Source organism: Ostrinia nubilalis, chromosome 21, assembly GCF_963855985.1.
Source record: "Ostrinia nubilalis chromosome 21, ilOstNubi1.1, whole genome shotgun sequence".
Taxonomy (NCBI): Eukaryota; Metazoa; Arthropoda; class Insecta; order Lepidoptera; family Crambidae; genus Ostrinia; species Ostrinia nubilalis.
The window spans coordinates 10,282,761-10,308,469 of NC_087108.1; the positions used below are offsets into that span (position 1 = coordinate 10,282,761).

Below are 25,709 nucleotides of genomic sequence, written 5' to 3' on the forward strand. Positions count from 1 at the left end.
TTCACTCATTATTTCAGCCATAGAATGTGCTACTGCTGCGGACTGCTGAACATAGGCCTCCCCAATGATTTCAATAGTGACCTGCATCCAGCGCCTTCCACCTTTTTCAACCGTCCGTCAAACTTTCACTGATAGGGTTTTATTTGCGATCAAGCTGTAGATTCTGATTGCACAGAAGTTGCAATAGTAGGAACCATAATCACGTACAACAATGTCCCAATCAAGAGTCTAATGCCCGTTTTCACCATCAATCCCTCTTTTTTAAGTGACCCCTATGGTAACTCATACCAGGAAGTTTGTTTTCAAAGGGGTTAGGGGAGACTGGCCCAAAGCGGGCACTCTGCCTAAAGCGGGCACCCCCCTCTAAATTTACACTCATTTGCTCGACTTGTTGTCTTGTCTTGTTAACGTTATCCCCCCGCCCCGCCGCTCCCGCGGAAGTCGTATGCGCCACCTCCGAGTGACAACACCACGCGTGGACAGCGATGAACGAAATTCGTCAATTTTATTTGAAAAAACAAAGGTATGTTCGTTGTGTTTTGGATTAAACTGAGTGACGTACGTTATTATCAATGTATGCGTAATGTGTTGCACCTACTTTACCGTGTTTTAAGGCTATTTCCTTGAAAATTATTTAAAAGGAATTATAGTTTATATTTTATGAAACGTGGTGTGACGCAAAAGGCAAAGTGAGCAGGGCAAAATGAGCATGCTCACTTTACCCTCTTCATAGACATATAAACTAACTTGCTTTTATTGTTAGTCCTCTATATTTATCGTGTAGATATAGTCCGTTTTTCTTTGCTAGTCGAACAATGTAAACAATCTTTTTATAAATTTTAAAGTAATATCTGTGAAAAAAATTAATAAATTATATGATTTGATAAGATATCGGTGTTCAACGATGACTTACCTATGTAGGTTGTGAGCTTTGTGTTTATCTTATTTTAAAACGAATTATTTCGTCAAAAAGAAATATTAAGATTGTTTACAATATTGGACAAGCAAAGAAAAACAGACTTTAGTGTAGACATTAATCTCTTATTATTTGACTTTTTAGATGGTAAATAAAATAAAAGAAAATCACAACAAGGTTCTTGGAGTGAAGCTGAAATACTTCAGCTCAAAAGCTTCAAAATACTAGAAGATAATGATTCAAGACTGCATTATTCAAAGAGAGTTCCTTCTGATTAGTTTTATGTTTTAATTTTCATGTTGTTTGATGAATTTTTATGTCTAGAATCTATTTTTTGGCAATAAAGAAAGTATGATTCTCATTCTGTGTTTGAATAGAGACATTCCTTATTATTCAAAGGTCAAAATTATATATAGTAAAAATAAAAAGAAACGATTGCCCTCTGCATGCCCGTTTTGCCCGTGTGCCGGTGCTCGCTTTAGGCCACCCCCTCGGGCAAAGTGAGCAAGTGATAGTGTTTCGTATTTGAGTGCCTACTTTTTATATATTAGACAAATGAATGATTTGAAAACGCCATGTCAAACTACAATAAATGTAGTAACTGATCACGATAAAAACTTATTCCGTTTTGCTTATTCTGTGTGTTTTTTTCCTACTTTACCTTAAGGTGCCCGCTTTGGGCCAGTCTCCCCTACTTAAAAATTAGGGATTGATGGTGAAAACGGGCATAAGTGCGGTTTAGATTGCTCTGCTTAAACTTAGTAAGAACGAGAGGTAGAAATAGTTTCCGAGGCTTGCAATGTCCTAACTACACTTTTGAAGTTTGTCTCAAAAAATAAAGTGATCCAAAAAGCGTAATGTAGTCAAGCAAAAAAAGTCAAATTCAGCATAATTCCAATTCCATTCCAAGAGTTAAGTTTGCGTTAGTTGTGAAAATATTTTATTGTAAATGAATATTTTCTACTTAGCAACTTTAGTTTGCGTTAGTTTTGAAAATATTTTAATGTAAATGAATATTTTCTACTTAGCAACTTTAGTTTGCGTTAGTTGTTAAAATATTTTAATGTAAATGAATATTTTCTACTTAGCAACTTTAGTTTGCGTTAGTTGTGAAAATATTTTAATGTAAATTAATATTTTCTACTTTTTTTACAACTTTAAAAAAACCATTTCTGATTTTTGGAATCTAATGGGGTTCGAAATGGCAAATCACTATATTAAAAATCTTTTGTTAATGTTACAGGTACCAACCTCACGCCGGTCACAACAGTGCTTACAGCGCGTACTATGCCCACAGGTAGCCCACGCGTGGGGTCGCTATGTGATAGTTTTGAATGAGAGGAAAGACAACAGATGGATGTGAATGTATATTGTAGAGAATGTAAAAATAAGTATTTATGATAAAAGATGGGAAGAACAATTATTATTAGAATAGTACAGAAATTGGGGTGCCAAAGAAAACATACCAAATGTAGAAAGTTAAAAAAGGAAAGTATAGTAAGTAGAGTAAACTAAATAGATTTTCTAGAGTCAAATAGGTTTGTAGTTTTAGTTTCCAAATTTTATTGTGAACATACAAGATATTTTTAAAATAACTTGAATAAATCGAATTGCCTAAGGTGGGAATCGAACCCACGACCTTTCGCTTGTCAGGCGACTGCTCTTCCATCTGAGCTACTTAGACATTTTGATGAACCTGTCGAAGTTATTTTAAAAATATTTAGATCGAGAGGCGACTCTTAACGCCAGAAAAAAATTAATTACAACAAACAAAATATCTAAACAATAGCCGGGGGAAAAAGTGGATCACATCAACTTATGGCACAGTATTTATCTACTGTACTTATGGGTTAGTAAAATATTTTTTGAATCAAATTGTAACAGGTGTTAAATAAGATGACCGCAATGAGAATTACCCGAATCTTAAAATGTTGTCATACTGTAACTACAAGTAAGTATTGATGAATCCTAATTTAGTAGTAATATTATTTGTTTCTTATTTGAAGATAAGTAAGCCTAATTCAGAAGTTATGCTGGTGACAGGCTTTATTAAATTAATCTTTGATTCGTGTTAAAGCACGGAAATACAGATTATTACTTATTATCGAAGGCAAGAAATAGCACTGTACTTAAGGTGAAATAGAGTTTAATATATTTCTAAGTTATTTGTAAATTAGTAAGGTAATAGCTTAAGTTTTAAAACCAAAAAAAGATGGAAACAGTGCCTTTTCTATGTGATACTGTTTACTTAGCTCTAGTTTAAACAGATATTTTAATGTTACCAAATAAAAATAAGAATTAAACTCTGATTTTTAATTCGACGGAATTTTGACATTTCAGAAGTGTTGTCAACATTGAAACATTCCCACTAAGAATGGAGAGCATTTTCATAAATTAAAAAATAATCCTTTCTTGAATTTAAGGTTTCACTTGAAAAACTAAGGCTTAAAAATGTACCGATCATTTCAAAATGGTTATTTGAATTTTTATTATCATACTTCTGAAGTTACAAAAAAAATTAGGAAATTATTTTTCTATTACTGGACTCCCTGGCCAATAATCCATGGGTTACAAACCTTTTTTATGAAAATCCTTTTGTTAATAAAATCTTAGCTTCATAAAATAATCAATTTAACAAGATGCCAATTTTATAATCCAAGTTGATTATGATGACGATAATGATGATTGATGATCAATACATATTTTCGTTTATGATAATATGTTGTTTTACTGTGTTAAAAACACGTTTTTTTTTATTTAATCTTTCAAATGTACATAATAATTAGTGTACATTATATTCACAAAACATACAATAGTTCATTCTTGTAAGTTGTACTTGATGAAATTTCATTTCATATTATTTATTAATAATTCAAAGCAAAAAAGGCTTATTACATCTGAATTGTCAAAAAATGACAGCTGTCAGAATTCCGTCGAATTAAAAATCGGACTATAGATTAAGTTCATTTGGTGCCAATTATTATGAAAATTAGTAAAGGTAGAATAAATACTTATAAATCTCTGACTAAAATTATTGTTTACTGAAAAATGAAAATTTTGAGTGTAAACCAGTCATTTGAAACCAAATCTACGGTAGGAATTTTTATTTTTGAAATTTCTACCGTCAAAATATTGTAACCAAAGGTGTTTTTTTAAGTTAAATGTAAAGATTTAGTGGTAAGAGTATGTATTTATTACATTAAATTAAAATTCATTTAAGTCTAAAGATTTCTTTATTTACAAAATAACATTAATCCTCATTAACACAAATTGGACGAAAGAATATTGGAAAAAATTTTCTTATTCTTAATTTTCTTCTAATTTCTGACGAAGTATTAAATAATTTAATGTCAAAATCTGTTCGAATATTCAGCAATCGAGAAGTTTTTTCTTTTATGCATTGTGTTATTATTCCAAGTTTACATTAAAAAGAAATAGTACTGCATTTGCTGGGGTAAGTTCTCAATTTGTGGTTTCTTGAAATGCGACTTTTCTGCTACTGTGTAAGTCATGACGTGGTTCACTGTAGCCGATCCTGGTTCATCACCACGTTCTACGATCACCTTAGACGATACTGTCTCTTCGAACTCCTCGCCTACTAGTTCTGGTTCTGGCTCAACCAGCTCCTCAATAGGAAAGACAATTGTGGTCGTGGTAGTGACAGGCTCCATCGGGTAATAGGGTGAGTAGTACTCAGGAGCTGGAGTAAATTGCTCGTAGAAGTTAGGCATGTGGCTTACTGGAGGTCTTTGCTGATGCATTTGGTGGGGAGGCGACACTATCTGGGTCTCATAAGGGTGGCTGTGATAGTTGTAGTGAGGATGCTGTTCGTAATGGACATGCACTGGTGGTCTTTCTTGGATGAACTCTGGCACGTATTCATAGCTTGGCAAAGAATTTTGATGCGCGATTATTTCTGCTTCTGGCACGGAGTACACGAAGTATGTGTTGTTTTCTGTGGATTTGACTGCGGTTTCGTTGTTTACTGGAATGAATTCGATTTCTTTCGTCTCGTTCTTTGTGTCGTAAGCGTCTTTCAGTATAGTTGTGAGTTCTTCAGCTTGTTTGTTAGTAGCTACAGCGAGGTCTGACAGGATTTCAGGGTCGGGGTTGAACTCGATTCCGAATTTATCAGCGATTTCTTGAGCGGACATCATCTTTTCGATTGCGATGTTCTGATATTCGTTATTGTTCTTGATGTGTTTCAGCAATCTCATGACAAGTTGGGAGCTGTCCACTGGGGATTCAAGTGATCTTTTCTTCCTCAGACTGTTTTCGTCGTATTCCTTCTCGCAATCTCTCAATGCGTAGGACAAAAGGTTGGCCATCTCACTTTGGATAGCCAGAGTTATTTGATTGGCCATTTCTTTGATATCTTCCAGTTGTTCTGCTGCTGGTTTGTCTGAATTGGTTACCGAGGCCATTTTAGCTGCAGAAGAAGTTTGGTGAAGATTTTGCTTCGGGAGTGAGAAGATATCAATCCAGTCGGTGTCTGTAGCTCTAAATTCTTTGATTTTCATATCCCCGGGGGCAGATTTGAGAATTTCTCGACTGGTGTCTTCCCATTCTTCTTTGTCTATGTCATCTGTTGCGTATATGAATGAGGACTGAAAAAAATAGAATTCAGTTTTAAGACTTTGTCTTTGCCTTAAATAAAGTTATAGTTTTTTACTTAATATTCAAAGATTTTGGCATATTTACTAAGTACAATAATTTTAAATATGAAGACAAAATGTTTGAATAATTACAATTAATATTAAAATTAAAATATTTACCTGAACTATTAACGCCAGAATAAAAAATAGAGGTGCCATGGTGGACACGAAGTACTATCAAATTGTTACATGTATTGCTTTTATACATGTTTTTGTATTTTATCGATTCCTTATGAAATTCGTGTTTCGAAAAATTATTTCACGATGTTCTTTGACATAATTTGATAAAGGTTTGTGTAATTAAAGTTTTGAAACTGCGAAGTTATAAATAATTTGTCATGACAAAGTTACAGAACCAAGCAAAAAAAAAACACATTATCATTAATTCATTAACAATGTTGTTTTATTACGTTCATCATAACATAATACTAAATAAAAATACATTTAAATAAGACAAAATACCAATTAAATAATTTACAAATAAATAAAATAAAAACTGATCTAACAAAAATACACAATATTTTTTGTAGACAGTTTAAATAATGGCCTATTTCAGATGCTCATCAGAGATTCTCTTACTCAAAGAGATTACGAGACAGTTCTTCGTATTTTACTGAGAATAATAAGATGATGATTCATACGGCAGGGGGTAGGAAGGTATCATGGCATTAGGTATGGGATAGGGAGAGTTAGGGTTCGGCTGATATGGGGGAGGGTTGTACGGGACGGGAGAGGTGGGGCAGACAGGGGCGGGAGGTGGTGAGTATGGAGGCCTATGGGGGCAGGGAGGCGGTGGATACTCAGAGTGACTGCAGGAGCAAGACTCCTGATTGTTAGGGTTGTAAGGAGGTGGTGGATAAGGCGGGGGGTTTTGAGGGTACGGGCTAGGGGTGTACGGTGGCGGAGGGCTACTGGGACTGTAGGAATTGCCAGGGTAAGGCGGTGGAGGGTACGAGTCGTATGAGGGATGGGGATTTGGATTGTAAGAGCTGGGGCATGGCTGGGGTGGAGGAGTAGAGCTGCAAGAGCTCGGGGAGTAAGGCTGGGGTGGGGTGTTTGAACTGTAAGAACTTGGTGGGTATGACTGAGGTGGGGGTGGGGCGTTGGAATTGTAAGAACTAGGGGGGTATGGTTGAGGCGGAGTACTAGGGTTGTAGGAGCTAGGGGGATAAGGCTGGGGTGAAGGGCTTGGACTGGACGAGCTGGAGGAATATTGCGGTGGCGGCGAGCTGGGAGCACCAGGGCTGTATGAGCTCGGTGGATATGCAGCAGGAGTAGCACTATAAGGAGGTGGTGGGTATGCATACTCGTAGTATGGGTAAGCAGACCTTGGAACCGGATTTGAGACTCCGTACGCGTAATCGTTAGGATCTGAAGAGTAGTACGGTGGATTTTGGACTGTGGTGGAAGATATTGTCACAGAGGGGTTTCCTGGGGATGGTGGGGATATGGCGACGGTTGTGGGGTTCTGGGCGTATGGTGGTGAGACGTATATGACTTGGGGCGAGGTTGGCGGGTATGGGGCTGGAGGGTACGTCACAGGGTAGCTGTACGCGCTCTCGAAGGAGGTGGCAGTGTTAGAAGTGTAGTCCGGAGTGGAGGCGGCACTTGCGTACGATGGAGGCGTCGTGTTGGTGCTTTGCGACGAAGTCTTAGTCAGGAAAGCTGGAGAAATAAAAAAGTATTAATGTTATTAGCATTTTGGCTATTCACACAGCTAGTCATTAAAAGTAATATGTTTTCCAGGAAAGCAAAACTCACTAAAGAATTAAAAAATCATCACATAATCAAAGGTGTCATCCTAAATTCCATAAATATGATTATTTTAGTATTTTCATGATAACTATGAGCAGTGTCTAAAAATTATCACAATTATTGCAAACATAAACGTGACAAAAGAATCTGCGTAGCTCAGGAATGTAGTTTACGTGTTACGCAATATAGACTTTAGACTATTTATAGTAAATTAAGTATAGTTTACACACTTACGTGATGTATACAGAGCACTGATCATCTGGTTCATACGCTCATGTAGAGATGCCATCTGAAAAACATAGTAATATTTATGTAAAACACAATCACAGCAACGAAAATTCAATAAAATTAGTCAACTTTGTCAAAACTGGGCTAATAATTATGAAACAGTGACATTGGCATTGGTTTCAAGGTCATTTCAAATGATGCAATAAATAAGAAAGTGTCATCAATATTTAATACAACGTTAATGAATTGGCTACCTCAATTTAGAAAGATTCTGTGCATCTTTGGAAAGGGTTGCTGAAGCTTAAAGAGCCCTTATAATAATATGCCCATAATTATAAGATTATGAGCCCTCATAATCTTCTTGGCCTACCAGCGCTTTGAGATCATTTGGCAAGTGCTGAGAAGAAGCTCTGCAACAAACCCTGTCAACACAGATGAATATAGAAATAACGGTAGGAACTACATTAATTGGGAACCTATTGAGTAACTTCTTGACTCTAATATTGTCTCTACATGGGAAGGCTTAGTCCCGGGCTATGCTAACACAAACTATATTTTTTTAAGTTATTTCATCATCATCATCATTTCAGACATAAGACGTCCACTGCTGAACATAGGCCAATCCCAATGCTTTCCATGTTGATCGATTGGTAGCGGCCTGCGTCCAGCGCTTCCATAGCCTTTCGTTCGTTAACATAGCCCGACGGGCTAGCAAGCTGAAGTGGCAATGTGCAGGGTAATAGCACGCAAAACTGACGGCCGATGGGGCAGCAACGTTCTGGAATGGAGGCCGCGTACCGGGAAACGCAGCGTGGGACATCCACCCACAAGGTGGACCGACGACATCAAGTTATTTAAAACTATGATATTTACAATAAAAATAACGTACCTGCGATTGCTGCATCTGATGGCAACTGGTGGCCGTTGCATAACTTACACCTATCAAGAAGGTACTTAATTTTATCCACGTCGGCAGCATTTTCTAATTTATTTTTATTATTAACGTTGGTCCATCTGCCTCTTTCTTTACATTGAGTAGATTTGAACTAAACTGTGATATTTAAACATTCAGAAATAAAGATTAGACTCAGATGACGATTGTAAACAAATCGGATAAGAATCAGTTCAGATAAAGGCAGTTCTATGAGTTAAGAGATAAACTGAGGAGATATCGGTTGGAAATTAGTAAAAAGCACGTTAAAGTTACTGAAAGCGATTTGATTGATATGGGAGATAGATGTTCGGAGAAATAATTGCTAAATAGTAAGATTGATTCGTTATTATGAGTTTACACTCTACCTTTGCTAATAGGAAGATAGTAAGTACTTACATGTAAATAGTAATTTAACTTAGTGTTTCTTGAATGAAGTTATAAAATGCTTCAAATAATGACAAAGCAAGAAGAATCCGTGACTATTAAGGATAGGATTTGCGATGTAATTGATAAATTATTCTAAAAATTCTAAAAATAACATCAAACTCTATGAACTATTAATTATAACAACACAGAATATTGCAACTTAGTCCAGTCAATAAAGCATTATAGATGGAAATCCGTGGAACACAATTTCTGACCTCGGGACTTAATTTAGACTAGTTAGGAGGTGAACATAGCAAAAGTCCCCGCCCTTAGCCCTTGAGCCGGCGGGAAAAGGGGGGTTTAAAGGTACCACTTTTCGGTTTTTCGCTTAATCCTCGAAAACTATGCGTCCTAGTGACATGACTACTATGAACCAAAAAAAGCTTATTGAATTTGCTACAGGTGAGATGGTCAAGTTTTTCTATATCTTGTATAGTTTTCGCGACATCTGCTCTAAAAGGTCTGTAATATTGGAAATTTTATTTTTGTCTTACATGTTCCCATCAGGAGAAAATCGACTAAATCAAAATTGAGCTAATATTATAGACCTGCGGGAGCATGTTAAGCCTAGTTCCAGGGAGGGGACTGCACCGTGCGTATATTTAGACTTACCACTTGGAGCCACTTTTGACTCCTCATGACTCAAAAAGTACTGTGCGTTAACACTTCAAATTTGGCTCATGTGTTGAGACTTGCAAGATAAACATCAGCTTCAAATTTCATAAATATACCTCAAACGGTTCTTTAGGTATTGACGTCCAAAAATCTACATGGCTGACCTATAAGACCAAATTCTAACCACTTCCAGGTGACCTTGAAGGTTCAAATTTGGCATCCAGATAGGTAGTTGTGTAAATACAAAGGAACAAATAAAAAACCAGTAAATTTTAACATTTCACAGGTGATGGATAGATTTTAGTGTCCTAAATGTCGATTTTTGAACGTCAATACCTAAAAAACAGTTTGAGGTATATTTATGAAATTTGAAGCTGATGTTTATCTTGCAAGTCTCAACACATGAGCCAAATTTGAAGTGTTAATGCACAGTACTTTTTGAGTGATGAGGAGTCAAAAGTGGCTCCAAGTGGTTCGTCTAAATATACGCACGGTGCAGTCCCTTACCTGGAATTAGGCTTAACATGCTCCCGCTTGTCTAGAATGTTTGCTCAATGTTGATTTAGTCGATTTTCTCCTGTTAGGAACATGTAAGACAAAAATAAAATTTCCAATATTACAGACCTTCTAGAGCAGATGCCGCGAAAACTATACAAGATATAGAAAAACTTGACTCTCTCACCTGTAGCAAATTCAATAAGCTTTTTTTGGTTCATAGTAGTCATGTCTCTAGGACGCATAGTTTTCGAGGATTAAGCGAAAAACCGAAAAGTGGTACCTTTAAACCCCCCTCTCCCCGCCGGCTTAAGGGCTAAGGGCGGGGACTTTTGCTATGTTCACCTCCTAACTAGTCTAAATAAAGTCCCGAGGTCAGAAATTGTGTTCCACGGATTTCTCTCTACACCGTCGTTAAAGCATTCATTGACTGGACTAACTGTTTAATTATGATTACACAACATTCTTTACTCACATAACTAGTTACTAGAGATGGGCCGACTAGTCGCCGACTAGTCGGGAAAGCCGACTATTCGGCATCATTTTTAGTCGGCCGACTAGTGACGACTATTCGGCAAAATATGCCGATTATAATCGGCGCATTACAAAATTAAATATGTGAATGAAATAAAACTCAAAATCACCAAGATGATTAATTGATTATGAGGTAGACCAAGGGCGTTAACCTAAACCACTTGACTGCAAAAAATCTGTAAAAAGTGGTTTCAGCTGATTTAAAATTTTGGCAATCAGTTTAAATTCATACAAAATTACCAGGAAATCATCAAAAATGTGTAAAGTTTATGTAATTTGTCCATTATAAAAATTATGACACTTTTTTCCTGGGTAAAAATGCATGGAATTGCATACCTATCCTGCGGGGAAGTGGTAGATTATGTAGGGCTCCTCTCATCGGAAGGATGAGGAATACCCACATAAATAACCCCTGAGATCGCCTTAGTGTGAAGAACTATGGGAATCCGGACAAAGCCATCAACTATCACAGTCCGTCCCGGAAATTGTCAACCTGTATGGCGGGCCCTGCCTATCCAACGATGGTGGTAGTCCGTGCTATGTAGGCGGGGGTACCCCCACAGCCCCAGCTCGCTGACCATCACCGTGGAGGGTGGAGAGGAATCAGTGGGCCTAGTATGCGTGCCGCGAGAAGCGCAATTTTGCCCATACATTTTGACGTCGATAAGTAAGAATAATATCACGGCGCGCATCCTAGCCCAGCAGGAGGCGATCATATTGTCATCTCCTCCTGACCCCTCCGTCGTCGAAAATTATGACATCTACCTTAGGTACTGTAAGGTGATTGTAATGTTGCTTTTTATTTTTTCTCATATTAAAGAAATCTCATTTCTCAAGAAGTTATATTTATCTCTATAGAAATCTAGATACTCATATTTCTTCGAGAAAATCTAGATAATATTATTCTTTGGACAAGTAGGTATTAGAATGATCGGCATTGCCGATTAGTCGGCCGACTAATCGGCACTTTGAAAACCGATTAGTCGGCTAGTCGGTTAGTCGGCAAAGACCATAGTCGGCCCATCACTACTAGTTACTGAAAATAGTGCTACATAAACTATATTTCTAAAGCATATTAAAGGACAATGTTCGTTCTCCATACATTGTTCGCCTAAAGAACCAACAATTTTGACATATTACTACCCGAAAGCGAAATAATACGATTCTGTGTGTAAGAACAATGATTCCTGATGGACACTTGCCATAAAATTAATGATTAAGAATATTAAATCACAGCGATTTTATAATATGTCGTTTATGACAACATGGCGTCTAATGTATTGTGTGAATGTATGAACACCGATTCGCGAAAAATGTTTTGTATTGTCGTCACGCCGAGTCGCAGCCAAATAGTATAAAATAATAGAACAAGTTTTAGAAATACAACTCGGCATTCCACTTTTACAATATGCCCACATATTGCACGTAAATAAACAACATGAATCGTAGGTTGTTTCCACCCTTGTCATCTGACACATGAAATAAACTCCTATTGTATTATAGATATCGAAGCCGAATCGTATATAATAATAGAATGGGTTTTGGAGATCACTCGGGGTTCCACTTTTATAAAATACCTACATATTACATAAAAATACCACGAATCATGAGTTTTCTTTTCACCATTTACATCTGACACGAGATAACAAACTCCTATCTCCATGACTACCATCGTAGTCTATGCCAAAGACTACAATATTTTAAGCAAGAAGTTTCAAACCTTAGCGGCTACGGTAACCCCTGGGCCACATACATCATGATAACATTCGGTCGACACCGGAACGAAGTCTTGCGATTATGCAAAAAAGCATCGTATTCTAGTGCGGCTATATCACGTTCAACCGGGGTTTTAATTCGACTAAAGTCCTGACTAAAGACTGGAAGAAAATACGCCGCATTGTATGAGCACTTCGTGTTCGTTAAAGCGGCTTCAGATCTAGAGCCCACATAGTTTTCTTTCCAATAATATCCGTAAGTAGCGCTGCATGATCTTTACAACAAAAACGGCAATAGTTATTAAGGTGCCAAAATTATATGATTACTTTGGCACGGTATTATACACGTGCGAAGATTTGTCATTTTCATTCATTTCTTCATCATCATCATCATTTCAGCCACAGGACGTCCACTACTGAACATAGGCCTCCCCCAATGACTTCCACATCGCACGGTTGGTAGCGGCCTGCATCCAGCGCCTTCCCGCTACCTTTATCAGGTCGTCGGTCCACCTTGTGGTGGGTTGACATTGCAGAATATGACTTTTGATAGGTTCATCATAGAATTCGGCGGGGATATCCTCACGGAGGAAGTTCGTAAAAGGGCGGAACAAGATCTTATAATAATGCAAGGCCGAAGCTGTTACGCGCGTGCTCCTACGTGTAATCCGGCGAGTATGCAATAAATAGTAATGTCTGGTAAATAGTGGTAATACGTATCGTTCGTTCGTTCGTTTCAGCCGAAAAGACGTCCACTGCTGGACAAAGGCCTCCCCCAAGGATTTCCACGAAGACCGATCCTGCACCGCTCGCATACAGGCACCTCCCGCGACCTTCACCAGATCGTCGGTCCACCTAGTGGGAGGCCTGCCCACGCTACGTCTTTCGGCTCGTGGTCGCCACTCAAGAACTTTCCTGCCCCAGCGGCCATCAGCTCTACGAGCTATGTGCCCCGCCCAGTCTATGTCTGTATGCGCTACGATTACAGGGTATCATTTTGCATAGTCGCAAGACTTCACTCCGCTGCTGTCAAATCAATGTCGCATAATGTTATCGCAATGTGTGTGGCCCTTGGCCAAATCACAGAAGCCTATGCGAAGAAAGAGCACTTGAATGACAATAAAAATCAGGGTTACCATTTTATAAGATTTCCTCACTATTGAGGGTAACAAAGTAACATTAATAATCTAGCCATTAATTACATTTATTACCTATACGAGAAAGTAAAGCAACATGCGGTTTTATTTTAATTTGTAAAATATTAAACCCCTCATATTTGTAACAGTTTGTTCCAAGTTTAGTTTTACTGTTTTGTTAACAGTATTGCTGTTTCAGCTGTCACTGTGAAGCTTTGGGAAAATAAATAAATAGAAAAAATATTAACATAAATATTTATTTAAGTTTTTATGTTCATTATCATAATATGCCAATTTAAGTTACACTGTGTGACAGTCTTTGACACTAAACAAACTCTTCAGCTTAATAATACCTACCTACAGGGCGTTTTTATAGTTACTCTTGCTGATGAAACAAGAAGGGTTGATTCTACTACTGAAATACAACTACTTTTCTTACAGGACCAATATCAAATTCTCAAAAAAATTCACATCCTCGTGATGGTGATAATTTCTATGGAGAGGTTTTTTTTATATTCGGTCTCTTGGGATAAGTTATTCCATTTGAGCAGTAGAATTAATCCTTTTTATTCGATCACATATAAAAACAACACAAGTGTTTAGGAAAACTTCTTCTTTGGTATGGTATCACTACGGAGTTATAATGTCGGCAACTCTGTATCACTGACTTGTAACTTTCAAACAGCATGAATAATAAGGGCACCACATTGGTTTTCTTTCTGAAAAAAGGCTTTCAGTTTTAGTACTAACCCTTTAGCACTATTTCATTGAAATAAAAATACAATAAACGCACAGAAGACTGAAATTGAGTCAACTGACGTGACATTTATAATTTGTTGACATTATGACAGTTTGACAAGACTAGGGATTGAAAAAGTTTTAATTGAAAAAGTAAAATGACAATTTATTAAAACGATTCACATGGATATAATCGATTAAAAATATTTATAAAATGTTCTGATACTTGCCTGTAGCGATTATCCAATCCTGGTTTCTACTGAAAAACTACCTCGTGGCAAGATTTTAATAAAATAATAAAATCTTTATCTTCTCTTTCACAATCTATAAAAGTTCATTTGGTCTATTATTATACATGTGCTATGAATGAGGGTTTTCGCGATTGAAAAATCCGCGAGATGGCAATACGTAGACGCGAGGTCCAAATTCTGCATGATTGGTGGATATCTGTCAATGTCATGTCAAAAATAACCAATCATGCAGCATTTGGACCTCACGTCTACGTATTGCCATCTGGCGGATTTTTCAATCGCGAAAACCCTCATTGGCATAGATTATGAGAGACTGGCAACTATACTAGGTTGATATCAGGTGATCCGTCTGCTCATTTGCCTCCTGTCACATAAAAAAAATATATATATGTTTCTCACACTTCAACTGGCATTGGATTCAACATCGGATTCTGACACTTTTACAGTTATGATACCATGAATATCAGTTTATGGTCCTAATTATTTTTATTTTATTTACGACCTTCGACCAGTTGGACACTTTAGATATCTTCTTGTAATAGTGTCAAACTGTCAATATCTTTTTAGCTTTTAACGCAAATCTAGTCTTCAAAGCAGTTTAATCGATTTATTTTATTTTCAAAATCGATATTTTATTGTCTATGATGGCCGCAGGAACATCACTATACATGGACTCCCAGCAATAAAGTACGGTAATGCCTCGTACAGATTTTATCGGCAAAAATTATGGAACTTGATAGGTTTTAGACCATGCCACGCACCAAAACGTCCGGAAGTTGTAATAGTATTATAGAATAAACGTTAAAAGACTTATTTATTTAATTTTTCAATGCTTAAGTGTCCATTAGAATGAAAGGGTGCTTAATGTATTAAAAAAAATAGAAAATAATTATGATGGGTTAATGTTTTTGGGCGGTTTTTTAGGCGGTTTCTGACAATGTCCTTTTACATTTTGTAAAATACTGCTTCTGTGCAAATAACTTCCATGTAACTTAGTGAACATCTGAAACATTATTCAAGAGCTACCAAAGACGCTTCACTACTGCCCCACTTCTTTTCCCTTCTATTCTTCTCTGTCCACCTATGCAACACGATTTCCATCCCCAACAACCCAATAGACGCAATTGCCCCAATTGTTGTGAGTCCCAACAGTGGGGCAACGTCCCAGAAGGTCACTCTTTCAGCTAGCATAGCCGCCCTGCAGGGGGGAGGGTGGGTTTGGATGGAGGAGAGCAGTTGTCGAGCTAGTCCAGTCTCGTATAGCCAGGCTCCAGTCGATCTGAAGATTTCTGTCCACTGTCCCCGGGCTGATGCAGAAACCCACGTCATGATCTGTTGGACGTAAAATATTTTTACATAGGTAGTCCACTGCTGAACATAGGCCTAACTGTAGGCCTTATAAATAAGCTCAAAGTAGCACAACGTTCTATGGAGAGGGCTATGCTTGTTTCTTTACGAGATCGAATCAGTAATGAGGAGATCCGTAAACGAGCTTAAGTTGCTGACGCTGAAGTTAAACATTTTAGTGCAAAATAATACACTTTATTATCCACAAATATTTGTAGCATTCACAAACAGAGAATGTCATTAATACGAATTTTTACCAGTACGAAAAATATAAATGTAGTCCATAATGTCTACGATTTTATTAATTTATTCATAACTAGCTTTCCGCCCGCGGCTTCGCCCGCGTGGAATTTTGTCTGTCACAGAAAAACTTTATCGCGCGCGTCCCTGTTTCAAAAACCGGGATAAAAACTATCCTATGTTCTTTCCCGGGACTCAAACTATCTCTATGCCAAATTTCATCAAAATCGGTTGCGAGGTTTAAGCGGGAAAGCGTAACAGACAGACAGACAGACAGAGTTACTTTCGCATTTATAATATTAAGTTGGGATAGTTGGGATAGTTGTGGTTGTTACTATTCTAGAGCAATTAAAAATAATAGTGCGTTACGCATTTTTTTTATCAAGTAGGTATGTACAGTCAGCGTCAAATAGTGACACCCAAAGTAGAGCCAAAAAGTTTACAACACATCTTTGTTACAATTTTATTAGAATAAGGTTATGTCTCAGAATACAGGGTTATGTTGACAATTTTTTGCCCACTTTGGGTGTCACGAACAATATTACGCTGATAAGACTTACTTCAGGAATGGTATCAACATGCTGCATCTTACAAATCTCATCGTCGCTGAACTTCTCCAAGAAATGGTACAACTGGTGATACTCTGCGTGGTATGCTGTGTATCCTTGCTGTATCAGCTGAACTCCATATTCCATATCTTGGAACAGTTTGGACGTCATCTTCTTCTTTTTCAGGTACTCCAGTTCTTCCCAATCAGTTTCCACCTAAATATAAATGAGTTTCTTTTATTTAACTCTAGCGGCTGCCCGCGACTTCGTACGCGTGGATCCCGTTTTACCCCCTTCATCTATCTTACGTGGTTTAGATTTTTTCATACAAATGTTTTTCCCGCTATCTCCCGTTCCCGTGGGAATTTTGCAATATCCTGTTGTAACTAAGCTTTAAGTCTACTAAGGTACCTGCATGCCAAATTTCAAGCGTCTAACTTAAGCGGTTTAGATATTTCATACAAAAGGATTTTCCCGCTAATTCCCGTTCCCGTGGGAACTCCTAAGTATACTATAACCTGCCCAGGAGTATGAAAAATAATTGTACCAAGTTTCGTTAAAATCCGTCGAGCAGTTTTTGTTTCTATAAGGAACATACAGACAGACAGACAAAAATTTTCCCTAGAACTAATCACCCCCTGATAGTTATTTTGAAAATATATTTCATGTACAGAATTGACCTCTCTACATATTTATTATAAGTATAGAAGATATAGATAGATTAATAATTATAGGTCTAGAGCTTAATTAGACAGTGGTTGAGGAATGGGAGAGGCAAGAGAGGGTGTTTTTGAGAAGTCAAACGTCAGCGAGACTCAGATTTACTTCAGATTTGTATGCTCTGTCACGTTATAATATTAAGTCAATGTCACCCCTCTCGTGCCGCTCCGTAGCTACATTTTTGTTAACTCAATTAATATTATGTTTTAATGACCTACATTGAACATGCCGTTCCTTATAAAATCGTGGTCTTCTGACGCTATAGCGTATCTGGAGTCGGCTAGCTCCCTTAAAGTGTTGGGCCCTCCCCTGCCGGTGCTCATCAGCGCTGACACAATGGCTGACGTATAGTATGCGTGAACTAGCATTGCACAAATGGACATGACTGTGAAAGTCCACCGTCCTGCCACGCCATCGGGAACTGCTGCTGCATCTGGAAGAATTGAAACGATGATAAAGATTTATGGTGTTTTTAAAAGTACAAGAAATACGAGTAAATATGAAACGTTCAAACCTCCTTTTTTAGCAACGTGTGGGAGCTAGCTGTATCTTCGTGGGTCGCAGTAGAAAATCTGCTTAGGCTGAGTTGCACCATCTTACTTTAACTTTGACAAACGTCATAAAATTTGTCAAACTCCATACAAAAAACACCGTTTATCGTCATAGTTACGGTCAAAGTTAGGTGGTGCAACTCAGCCTAGTCTTTCACCGTACATAACGACTTTTGACCACAACAGGGTTAAATTATAAAAAGGAAAAATAATATGCACGACTATGGCAACAAAATCAACTCGATGCGTTCAGTATTCTTAAAAGGAACTCCGTACTGTAACGCACACTTATCTGCACCGTAACGTAAACGAAAGGCGATACGGTGTTGATCCCTTTCCGAGTTGATAAGTGTGCTATGATCTTAAACAGTCAATCTCTAGAAGAAAAGACCTAATCAAAATCTTTGAAGTGTTACCTTGCTGCAACCAAGTGGCGAGTACAGCCATGAAAGCGCCTTCCTTCTCTTGCTTTCCTCTGGCTGCTACCCTTTGGGCCAGGGCCAGGGTTACACCGATTCCTAGGCAAGTCCACCAACAGGCAGCCGTGAATGGTTCCACATACATATTGCTGCTGCTCTCCCGTTCAGCTAGGTAGGTAAACCCGACACTGTAGAGGAAAATAGGAAATAAATAAATAAATAATAATAAATAAATCTTTGGACAATTTCACACAGCGCCAGCTAGCCCCAAAGTAAGCAACTCAATGCTTGTGTTATGAGTGCTAGCTTAACGGATATACTACTTATATACTTTTTTTTTTAATTAAATACATACTATTATACATATTTACACCCAGACCCGTCACAGAAATTAAAATTCATCATTTCAATTTCTGCCCGGCCGGGAATCGAACCCGGGACCTCTCGGCATAGTAGTCCGTTCTGAACCACTACACCAAACGGCCGACAATAGAACTCAGTAGCCTTATTCACTTAACAAAACTTTAACGACAACAAAACACTGAGTTGCGATCCTATCGAGTAATCGTTCTATCAAAATGACCCTTGTGAATACGGATTTAGAACTGTTTTTCAATGGGACGACTTCTGAACGTCAGCAAGATCTTGACTGTCAAAATACGTGAATTAGGCCACTGGAGTAGGTACTCCTCGACATATAACCCGGTCGAATTAACTGCGCACCTGGCAGCCGTGACGTCACGTCGACGCTTTGGTATGGGTGGGGCTAACGCGAGGAGGAGCGCGGGTGAGTGCTCGGAGAGTCTCATTCCAGCGAGGTGTATAGTGAACTTTATAGGTTTGTAAGTAAACTTTCTAACTGAAATGCAACTTGTTACCTAAAGAGCCAAATCGGCATGATGTAGTCCAGATACTCCATTCTTGTCTCCATAATTCTCAACACGCCAGCATTAAGGTCTGCTGACTCCGAACCCAAGACGTCTTGGGTGCCGTACCACAGCTTAGCTGGTACTAGGACCCGTCTGACAACATACGGTCAGGGTTAATATTTCGTGACACACAATGTGGCCAAAAAGTTGATACCTTATTCCTATTGTTATAAAGACGTGTCACGAACTATTTGACGCTGACTGTACTATAATTAGGCACTAAGGCTGAGTTGCACTACCTAACCTTGACAGTAACTTTAAAATATTTTTTGTATGGAGTTTGACAGATTTTAGACGTTTGTCAAAGTTAAAGTAAGATGGTAACCCAGCCTTCGTAAATCATGTCTCACAAACTCTCACATCTTTTTTAACACAGACCTTTTTGGCACAGGACACTCAAAGCTAGGTTTCATTCTATTTGTTCATTTATGTCTTTAACTTCGATTGTGTGCTAAATAAACTATATTGTATTCTATTCTAAATATAATATTTCTGTAACCCACGTAGCATTGACAGCCTCGATGATGAGTGAGGATGCACCGTAGCCACAACGTAAGCCTGCATCGGGTGCCGTCAGGTCTTCTAGGTATTCAGCAAAGGAACCCTTGTAGACTTCTTCAGAATAGTGTGCTACCTGGAACACCAGTAAATCCTTAAATAGTACTTTGTAGTATAGAAATTTACAATATTCCAATACAATCCAGAGGATAATAGAATGGAAATATAGGATTATTTTTTTACGCAGAACAAGGCAGATATTTGACCGCAATCGCACCTGATTTTAATTGAGATGCTGTCTAGGATAGTACATATTATTTGCTCGTAAGTGCTTATTGACTCTCGCCTTGAAAAGGCCCAGATTATAGTGTGCTGCTTCTTTAGTAGTTCTTTTTCCAGCGGTAGAGTCATCTCTAGTAATCTCATATCTCTAATGACAACAGCTAGATAGATCTTACCGGGGCAACGATCCTGAAAGGGTACTTCTTGACATCTTTTCGCCTCTGGGTTCTCTCCCATTCATGGGTGACCTGCAGCCCATCAGACCAGTGAGCCCATTCATGCTGAGTGGCACCCTCTTGCGGGTGGACGTATATTTCATCGAAGTATAAGTTTATTGTCGTTGGTGTTGTATCTAAAATTCATTGAATTTTTGTTTAAATTAAATGAGGCATCAGTACTAGTTACGATTTGTGCATTTATTACCTAAATTATTTGGTATAATTAGACAATTTAAGTATGTACCTACCTTCTTATTTAAACATGCTTGCTTAGTGCTTACCATTAACTTCATCTATCACAGTTGTTAAAATTTCCGTATTATTATCAAAACTTTCAGTTTCTCGAAGTATTGTCATATCGTTATCATATCTCACTGAGTGTAAAGCATCGGGTATATTTTTGCTGACGATGAGCCATTTGTACCAGTGAGAAAAATGTTTTCGATTTACCTAAAAGACAGATGCGTAAATGTAGTAAAACCTTGATCTTTGTTACATTTTTCTTCGATGCCTGTTATTGTCTTTGTTGAACATACCTTTTTCAACAAGTTAAAGTTCTCCTGATCAATGAAGAGTACTCCTTGAAATTTGAAGTCCGAGACGTCTCCTAGCACTTCTGGATCACATGCAAACGTTACGCTAATTCCATGCTCATAGAACTTCTTGGCGAATTTTACTTCATCTGTTTCCAAATAAAGATTTTTGTAGAGTTTTCGAATAATAACTAGTTTCAAGTAGTAGAGGTGGCTGAGTTTTTTCCGCCAATTTCTTCTCAGTAATAGCCCATATGTTATCCCGAAGTGGGGGTAGGACAAGCTATATTTGGGATGTGTATGTGTAAAAGCGCCCTGGAAAGGGTCTAAGTACTGATTAAACTTTAACTTTGAGAGAAAACGCGTTATGAATAAAAACGGAGACACTTAAAAATAGTAGTCCTGTTTTTCAAGTCAGTAAAATGCAATTTTAGATGACTCTTTCTACGATTCCCGTTGAACAAAATGTGATTTTGACTGACACCACCAATAAGCATACCTGACTAACGTTATAATGCAAATCCACTATAGTAGAGCTGGGTTGGAATAATTGATCAAGTATTTAAAAGCAATTAACAGTTCTCTAGATATATAGAACAGAACTTTATTGTACACCTGACAAAACAGACACATAAGAAATTTAGACGTAAAAAACTTGGACTAAATCGTTAAAAAACTTGGAATATAGCCTGAATTAGAATCTGGAGGATCTTACCGAATGAAGACCAGCATGCCAGAACGAATATACTTCCTACGAGTTTGTATTTAAAGAATTCCACTATTGCTGGAATAAACATTGTAACTATTTTAAAGTATTCTAAATAGAAAATCAAGCATGCGTTAATGTAGGTTAAAGTTCTAAATATTCTTGTTTTCAAACGTATCATTCATTGGATAATCTTTTGGGTACAGTTAGCAGAAACAAAATGAACTGTTTTAACGTAGATATACAGGGTGGCCAGGGAGTTGACGTTCAAAGCTAAAATTTAGATTCCTTACATCAAGGTGTATCTAAATCATCCCCATGTATGTTCTACGATTTTTCTTAGTTTAAAGCCTTTTTAGAACCTACTAGGTCATACAATTTTAAAATAATTATCACAAAATTAACTTTATCTCCTAAACTAAGCAAAATCGTAGAACATACATGGGGGTTATTTAGATACACCTTGATGTAAGGAATTTAATTTTAGCTTTGAACGTCAACTCCCTGGCCACCCTGTATACAGGGTGTTAGGTAAATGGGTATATGAGCCGACACTAGCCCATGTTAACATAGGCATATAAATGGTATGGTGAAGTCAGAAATTTGATATCATGATTTTAATTTTTTTAATTTTCAATCAAAATAAATTTTATAAAATCCGATTTGTATGAAAATTAAAATAATTAAAATGAAGATATCAATTTTCTGACTTCACCAAACCATTTATATGACCATGTTAACATGGGCTAGTGTCGGCTCATATACCCACTTACCTAACACCCTGTATAAGTTAGGTTTCATAAGATATACGGTATTAAGGCCTTTTAGAGTTCTACAGAGCATAATATGGAGCTTTTACTACCATCTTCATAAAGTATAAGTTTGTCTAGGCTACCATGTCCTACTGCTGCTCTTTAAATGTACCTATGCATGTCCCACTAGTGTATTATATAAATTGAAAATATGAAATTGTATTTTTTTGCCGACAGTACAGCACAATTACTGCATTCAAAATGCATTTCAAACAGTTTGAAGGTTTTATCAAATTATACGTTACCACAGAAATGGCCCACTATTTTGGTTAGAAAATCACATTGGAATTTAATTGATTAAGGTAAACAACGACCTATCATTTTTATTGTTTAGCTTGCAATAAATTTAAATTTTAACTACGTACCTACCAGTTTTTATGCTTGTTTAAAACAATAAATATTTATTATGCTTGTTTTTTTTATCTTCGAAATTTTATGACCGAGGAAAAATTATACAAAAATAGTTTTAAGAATTAAAGAACATATGTATACATAGGTACATTATATTTATTCATTGATGACTTCAAAACATTGGAATTAGGATTAAATTAATACCTAATTCTAATGTGTTGAAACGTATTTTTGAGGCATCGAATATTAATTACTAATATTCGATCCCTTCCCAAAAATTGTTTAATGTCTGTAAAGATCCATTATACATGCAAACATTATCCTATAAACCTATTACTTAACTTCAGAGTTGATCCAAGTACAAGTAGCGAAGGAAAATCGAACTTACACCGCGGGGTAAGTCAGCACAGCGCCATCTAGTTCACGTTAGGTTGCAACTTTTCCGTTTGCCGCGTTCTACTTCAGACGTAACATCTGTCTACCTTTAGTAATTGATGTGTAACAAAATTGAATTGATGTTTAGTGTCTTTTAATGGGCGATACTGTAATAAAATAACTATAATTCTTTGTGAAGGAGCGACATGGAATTGTTCTCTATTTTCAAAGACATGCAATATGATTTCCATGGCCTGGAATAAAGAAAATCATACTCCTTTTTGAGTAAATTGTTATCTCTAGATGAAGATTGAGGGAATTTTGGTTAAAAAAACAATGGTAAAATGCTTGATCGAGTCTGGAAATCAAGCTTATACTAATGTTGTTACACACTTCATATTATTACCTGATTATTTTTCTTTATATTGTTAAACGCATTTAAACAATAAACAAAAATAAATCAATGAGTATGGTCGAGAGTAGGTACCGGTGTATGCGTATTGATCTAGACCAGGGTTTCTCAAACTTTCGGCTCCAAGAACCTCAGTTAAAGTCTCCAGGGGACAGCAAACCCCTTAAATATCTAAGTATTTAATTTTCCCCACCCTAAAGAAAATTGACTATTGAAGAAAAATAAGGTCTCAATTTAAATAAAAGATACCAAACAAAGTGCCAAAGAAATGTCTTTTTAATATGTGATAGGTGTGTCTGTTTCTTATTGCAAATGGATTTAACTTTACGAGTAATTTTGGACAATATTTCAACCTATAACTCTGCCACCATTATGTAAATCTTATCGCGAACCCCCTGACGTCGAATGGCGAACCCCTAGGGATTCGCGTACCCCACTTTGAGAAACTCTGACCTAGACAAATTGTTATTGCGCATGTGGTTTCAGCGAACTCAATGAAATTATAGGTTAACTTACTGTAAACCAGTCATTGCTATATCAATTTGCGACTTAATATGCCTTAATAAGTAGGAATTATATTTGAGCTGTAGTTCCAGTCTGTATCTACTATTTCGTTAGTTACTCTTGACTCTTTTACTATTTATTTTGTGAACCATAAAAGTTTTGATTTGATTTATAAGGGCAAAGAAACAACGACCTATAATTTAAAGCCATTTATTTACGTTGCAATAAATTACTATGCTAACTAATGCAGTGTTTATTATAGTAAAATTAAAATTAAACTAAACAAGTAATTCCTTTTTGTAAACTCAAAACTTGAGAGTTCTTGATGCTTGTAGATTTTTCTTAATAATAATAGGGATAAGACGGTGGCTGTGAACACTTGCTGCAGCCACAAGATGGTTTGGACTTCTCGAACTTCTCGAATTTGTCGAATTTGTCGAATTTGTCGAACTTCCCGAACTTCTTCTCGCATTTGGACTCACATGCTGGTTTGGCTTCTATATTGCATGGGACCATGGGTGGTACCATATACGCGCTCATTGGGACGGCTGGGGGCGAAGGGGCAGGAATAGGGGTTGGGTAGCCGTACTGGGGAGGAGGTAGGCTGTATTGGGGAGGGGGGAGACTGTATTGGGGTGGGGGGAGACTGTACTGGGGAGGTGGGTAGTAAACAGGCGGAGGAGGAGGAAGCCCGTAAGCAGGCGAGTCACATTCAGGGGGAACCAGAGATATTACGATAGGAGATGCTGGTGGTACTACTGGAGGGGCTACGGGTGGCAGGTATTGAGGAGGAGCAGGCAGCACTACGGGCGCAGGTTGGGGAGCTGGAAGGTAGACTGGGGCTGGCGCTGGTGGTGGGAGATAGACGGGGGCTGGGGCCTGTGGTGGTAGATACACTGGTGCGGGTGGGGGTGGGGCTGGTAGGACTACAGGTGACGGCGGGGGTGGCAGGAGAACTGGGGCTGGTTGTGGAGCTGCACAGGGCTGGGGTGCTGGTAAGATTACCGGCGAAGGGGGTGGCGGCGGCGGTAGTAAGATGGGTTGAGGAGGCGCAGGCAGGTATACAGGAGGGGAAGGAGGTGGTGGTAATAGTACTGGTTGCGGCGCCGGCGAGGGTAAGTACACTGGTGGAGGGGGTAGAGGGAGAGGGGCTGGTAGATATACAGGGGGAGGAGGAGGTAATAAGTACTGGGGAGGAGGTGCTGGTAGCACAAATGGAGGCGGCAGAGGCGGTGGCTTGGGCGCTCCGGCTGGCATCAAGACTATGGTAGATGCTGGTGACTCTAGTAACGAGAGCTTGTCGCATTCTATCTCTTTTTCTTTTTCTGAAAAAAGAAATAGAATTACTTGAATTTCATCGATCTTACGAAGGAGTGGTTTAACAAAATTGAGGACAAATGAATGAAAACAAAATATTGTGTAAGTACCTACATAATGTAAGTATCTAAATAAATTATATTACTCACCAAGAATCTTGGTCTTCAATAGAGGTTTCAGCAACCTGCAAAGAAAGATTTTACAATTCATTACTTTTCGTTCACAAAATTCAAGTTACTTTTTACTATATGATACTTACGAAGATAACACCGACTTCTTGCATTCTTTCATTTCCTTCAATGCTTCCAACTGAAAAAAGAAAAAATAGTTTGAACCATTTTGCGTGGTGATTTATTTACTTAGTAAATGAGTAAGTGAAACGTGTTACAGCAAATGCATTCCCAACTTTTTATTGAAAGATAAAATACGAAATATGTAAGGAAACTTCCTTAAGTTTGATGTAGGCGGCTTTATTGAAAATGTAAGACTTTTGATGACTCATATCAGAGGGTTTGGTGTGTAGGTTGGATTAAACATGAATTATCTACG

The 25,709-nt window shown here is 37.7% G+C and overlaps 4 protein-coding genes and 1 non-coding gene across 5 annotated transcripts in view; 1 reads left to right on the forward strand and 4 right to left on the reverse strand.

Moving 5' to 3' along the window:
* Positions 1–3,211, forward strand: part of LOC135082474 (T-box transcription factor TBX1-like) — a 39,781-nt gene extending 36,570 nt beyond the window's left edge. Inside the window, exon 11 of the mRNA XM_063977270.1 lies at positions 2,160–3,211. Within this exon, the coding sequence (XP_063833340.1) occupies positions 2,160–2,217 (58 nt within the window). The 3' untranslated portion in view covers positions 2,218–3,211. The remainder of the gene's footprint in view (positions 1–2,159) is intronic.
* Trnav-gac (transfer RNA valine (anticodon GAC)) lies at positions 2,528–2,600 on the reverse strand. The gene has a single exon. It is a non-coding gene; the product is annotated as a tRNA-Val (tRNA).
* Positions 3,212–6,042: 2,831 nt separating the features above from the next.
* On the reverse strand, positions 6,043–8,567 carry LOC135082256 (uncharacterized). Its single transcript, XM_063977024.1, has 3 exons — positions 8,444–8,567; positions 7,561–7,615; positions 6,043–7,236 (listed from the first exon to the last, which is right to left on the reverse strand). Exons 1-3 carry the CDS (start codon positions 8,531–8,533, stop codon positions 6,182–6,184), a joined length of 1,200 nt encoding a protein of 399 aa, XP_063833094.1. The 5' UTR covers positions 8,534–8,567; the 3' UTR covers positions 6,043–6,181.
* A 6,842-nt stretch (positions 8,568–15,409) lies between these two features.
* Positions 15,410–21,480, reverse strand: LOC135082060 (uncharacterized). The gene is made up of 10 exons (XM_063976813.1): positions 21,399–21,480; positions 20,687–20,832; positions 20,467–20,600; positions 20,109–20,289; positions 19,656–19,786; positions 19,102–19,245; positions 18,221–18,411; positions 17,472–17,686; positions 16,546–16,749; positions 15,410–15,730 (listed from the first exon to the last, which is right to left on the reverse strand). The coding sequence occupies exons 1-10, from the start codon at positions 21,478–21,480 to the stop codon at positions 15,410–15,412; spliced, it is 1,749 nt and encodes a 582-aa protein (XP_063832883.1).
* A 2,705-nt stretch (positions 21,481–24,185) lies between these two features.
* Positions 24,186–25,100, reverse strand: LOC135082476 (uncharacterized). The gene has a single exon (XM_063977271.1). It carries the CDS (start codon positions 25,098–25,100, stop codon positions 24,186–24,188), a length of 915 nt encoding a protein of 304 aa, XP_063833341.1.
* Positions 25,101–25,709: the final 609 nt, after the last annotated feature.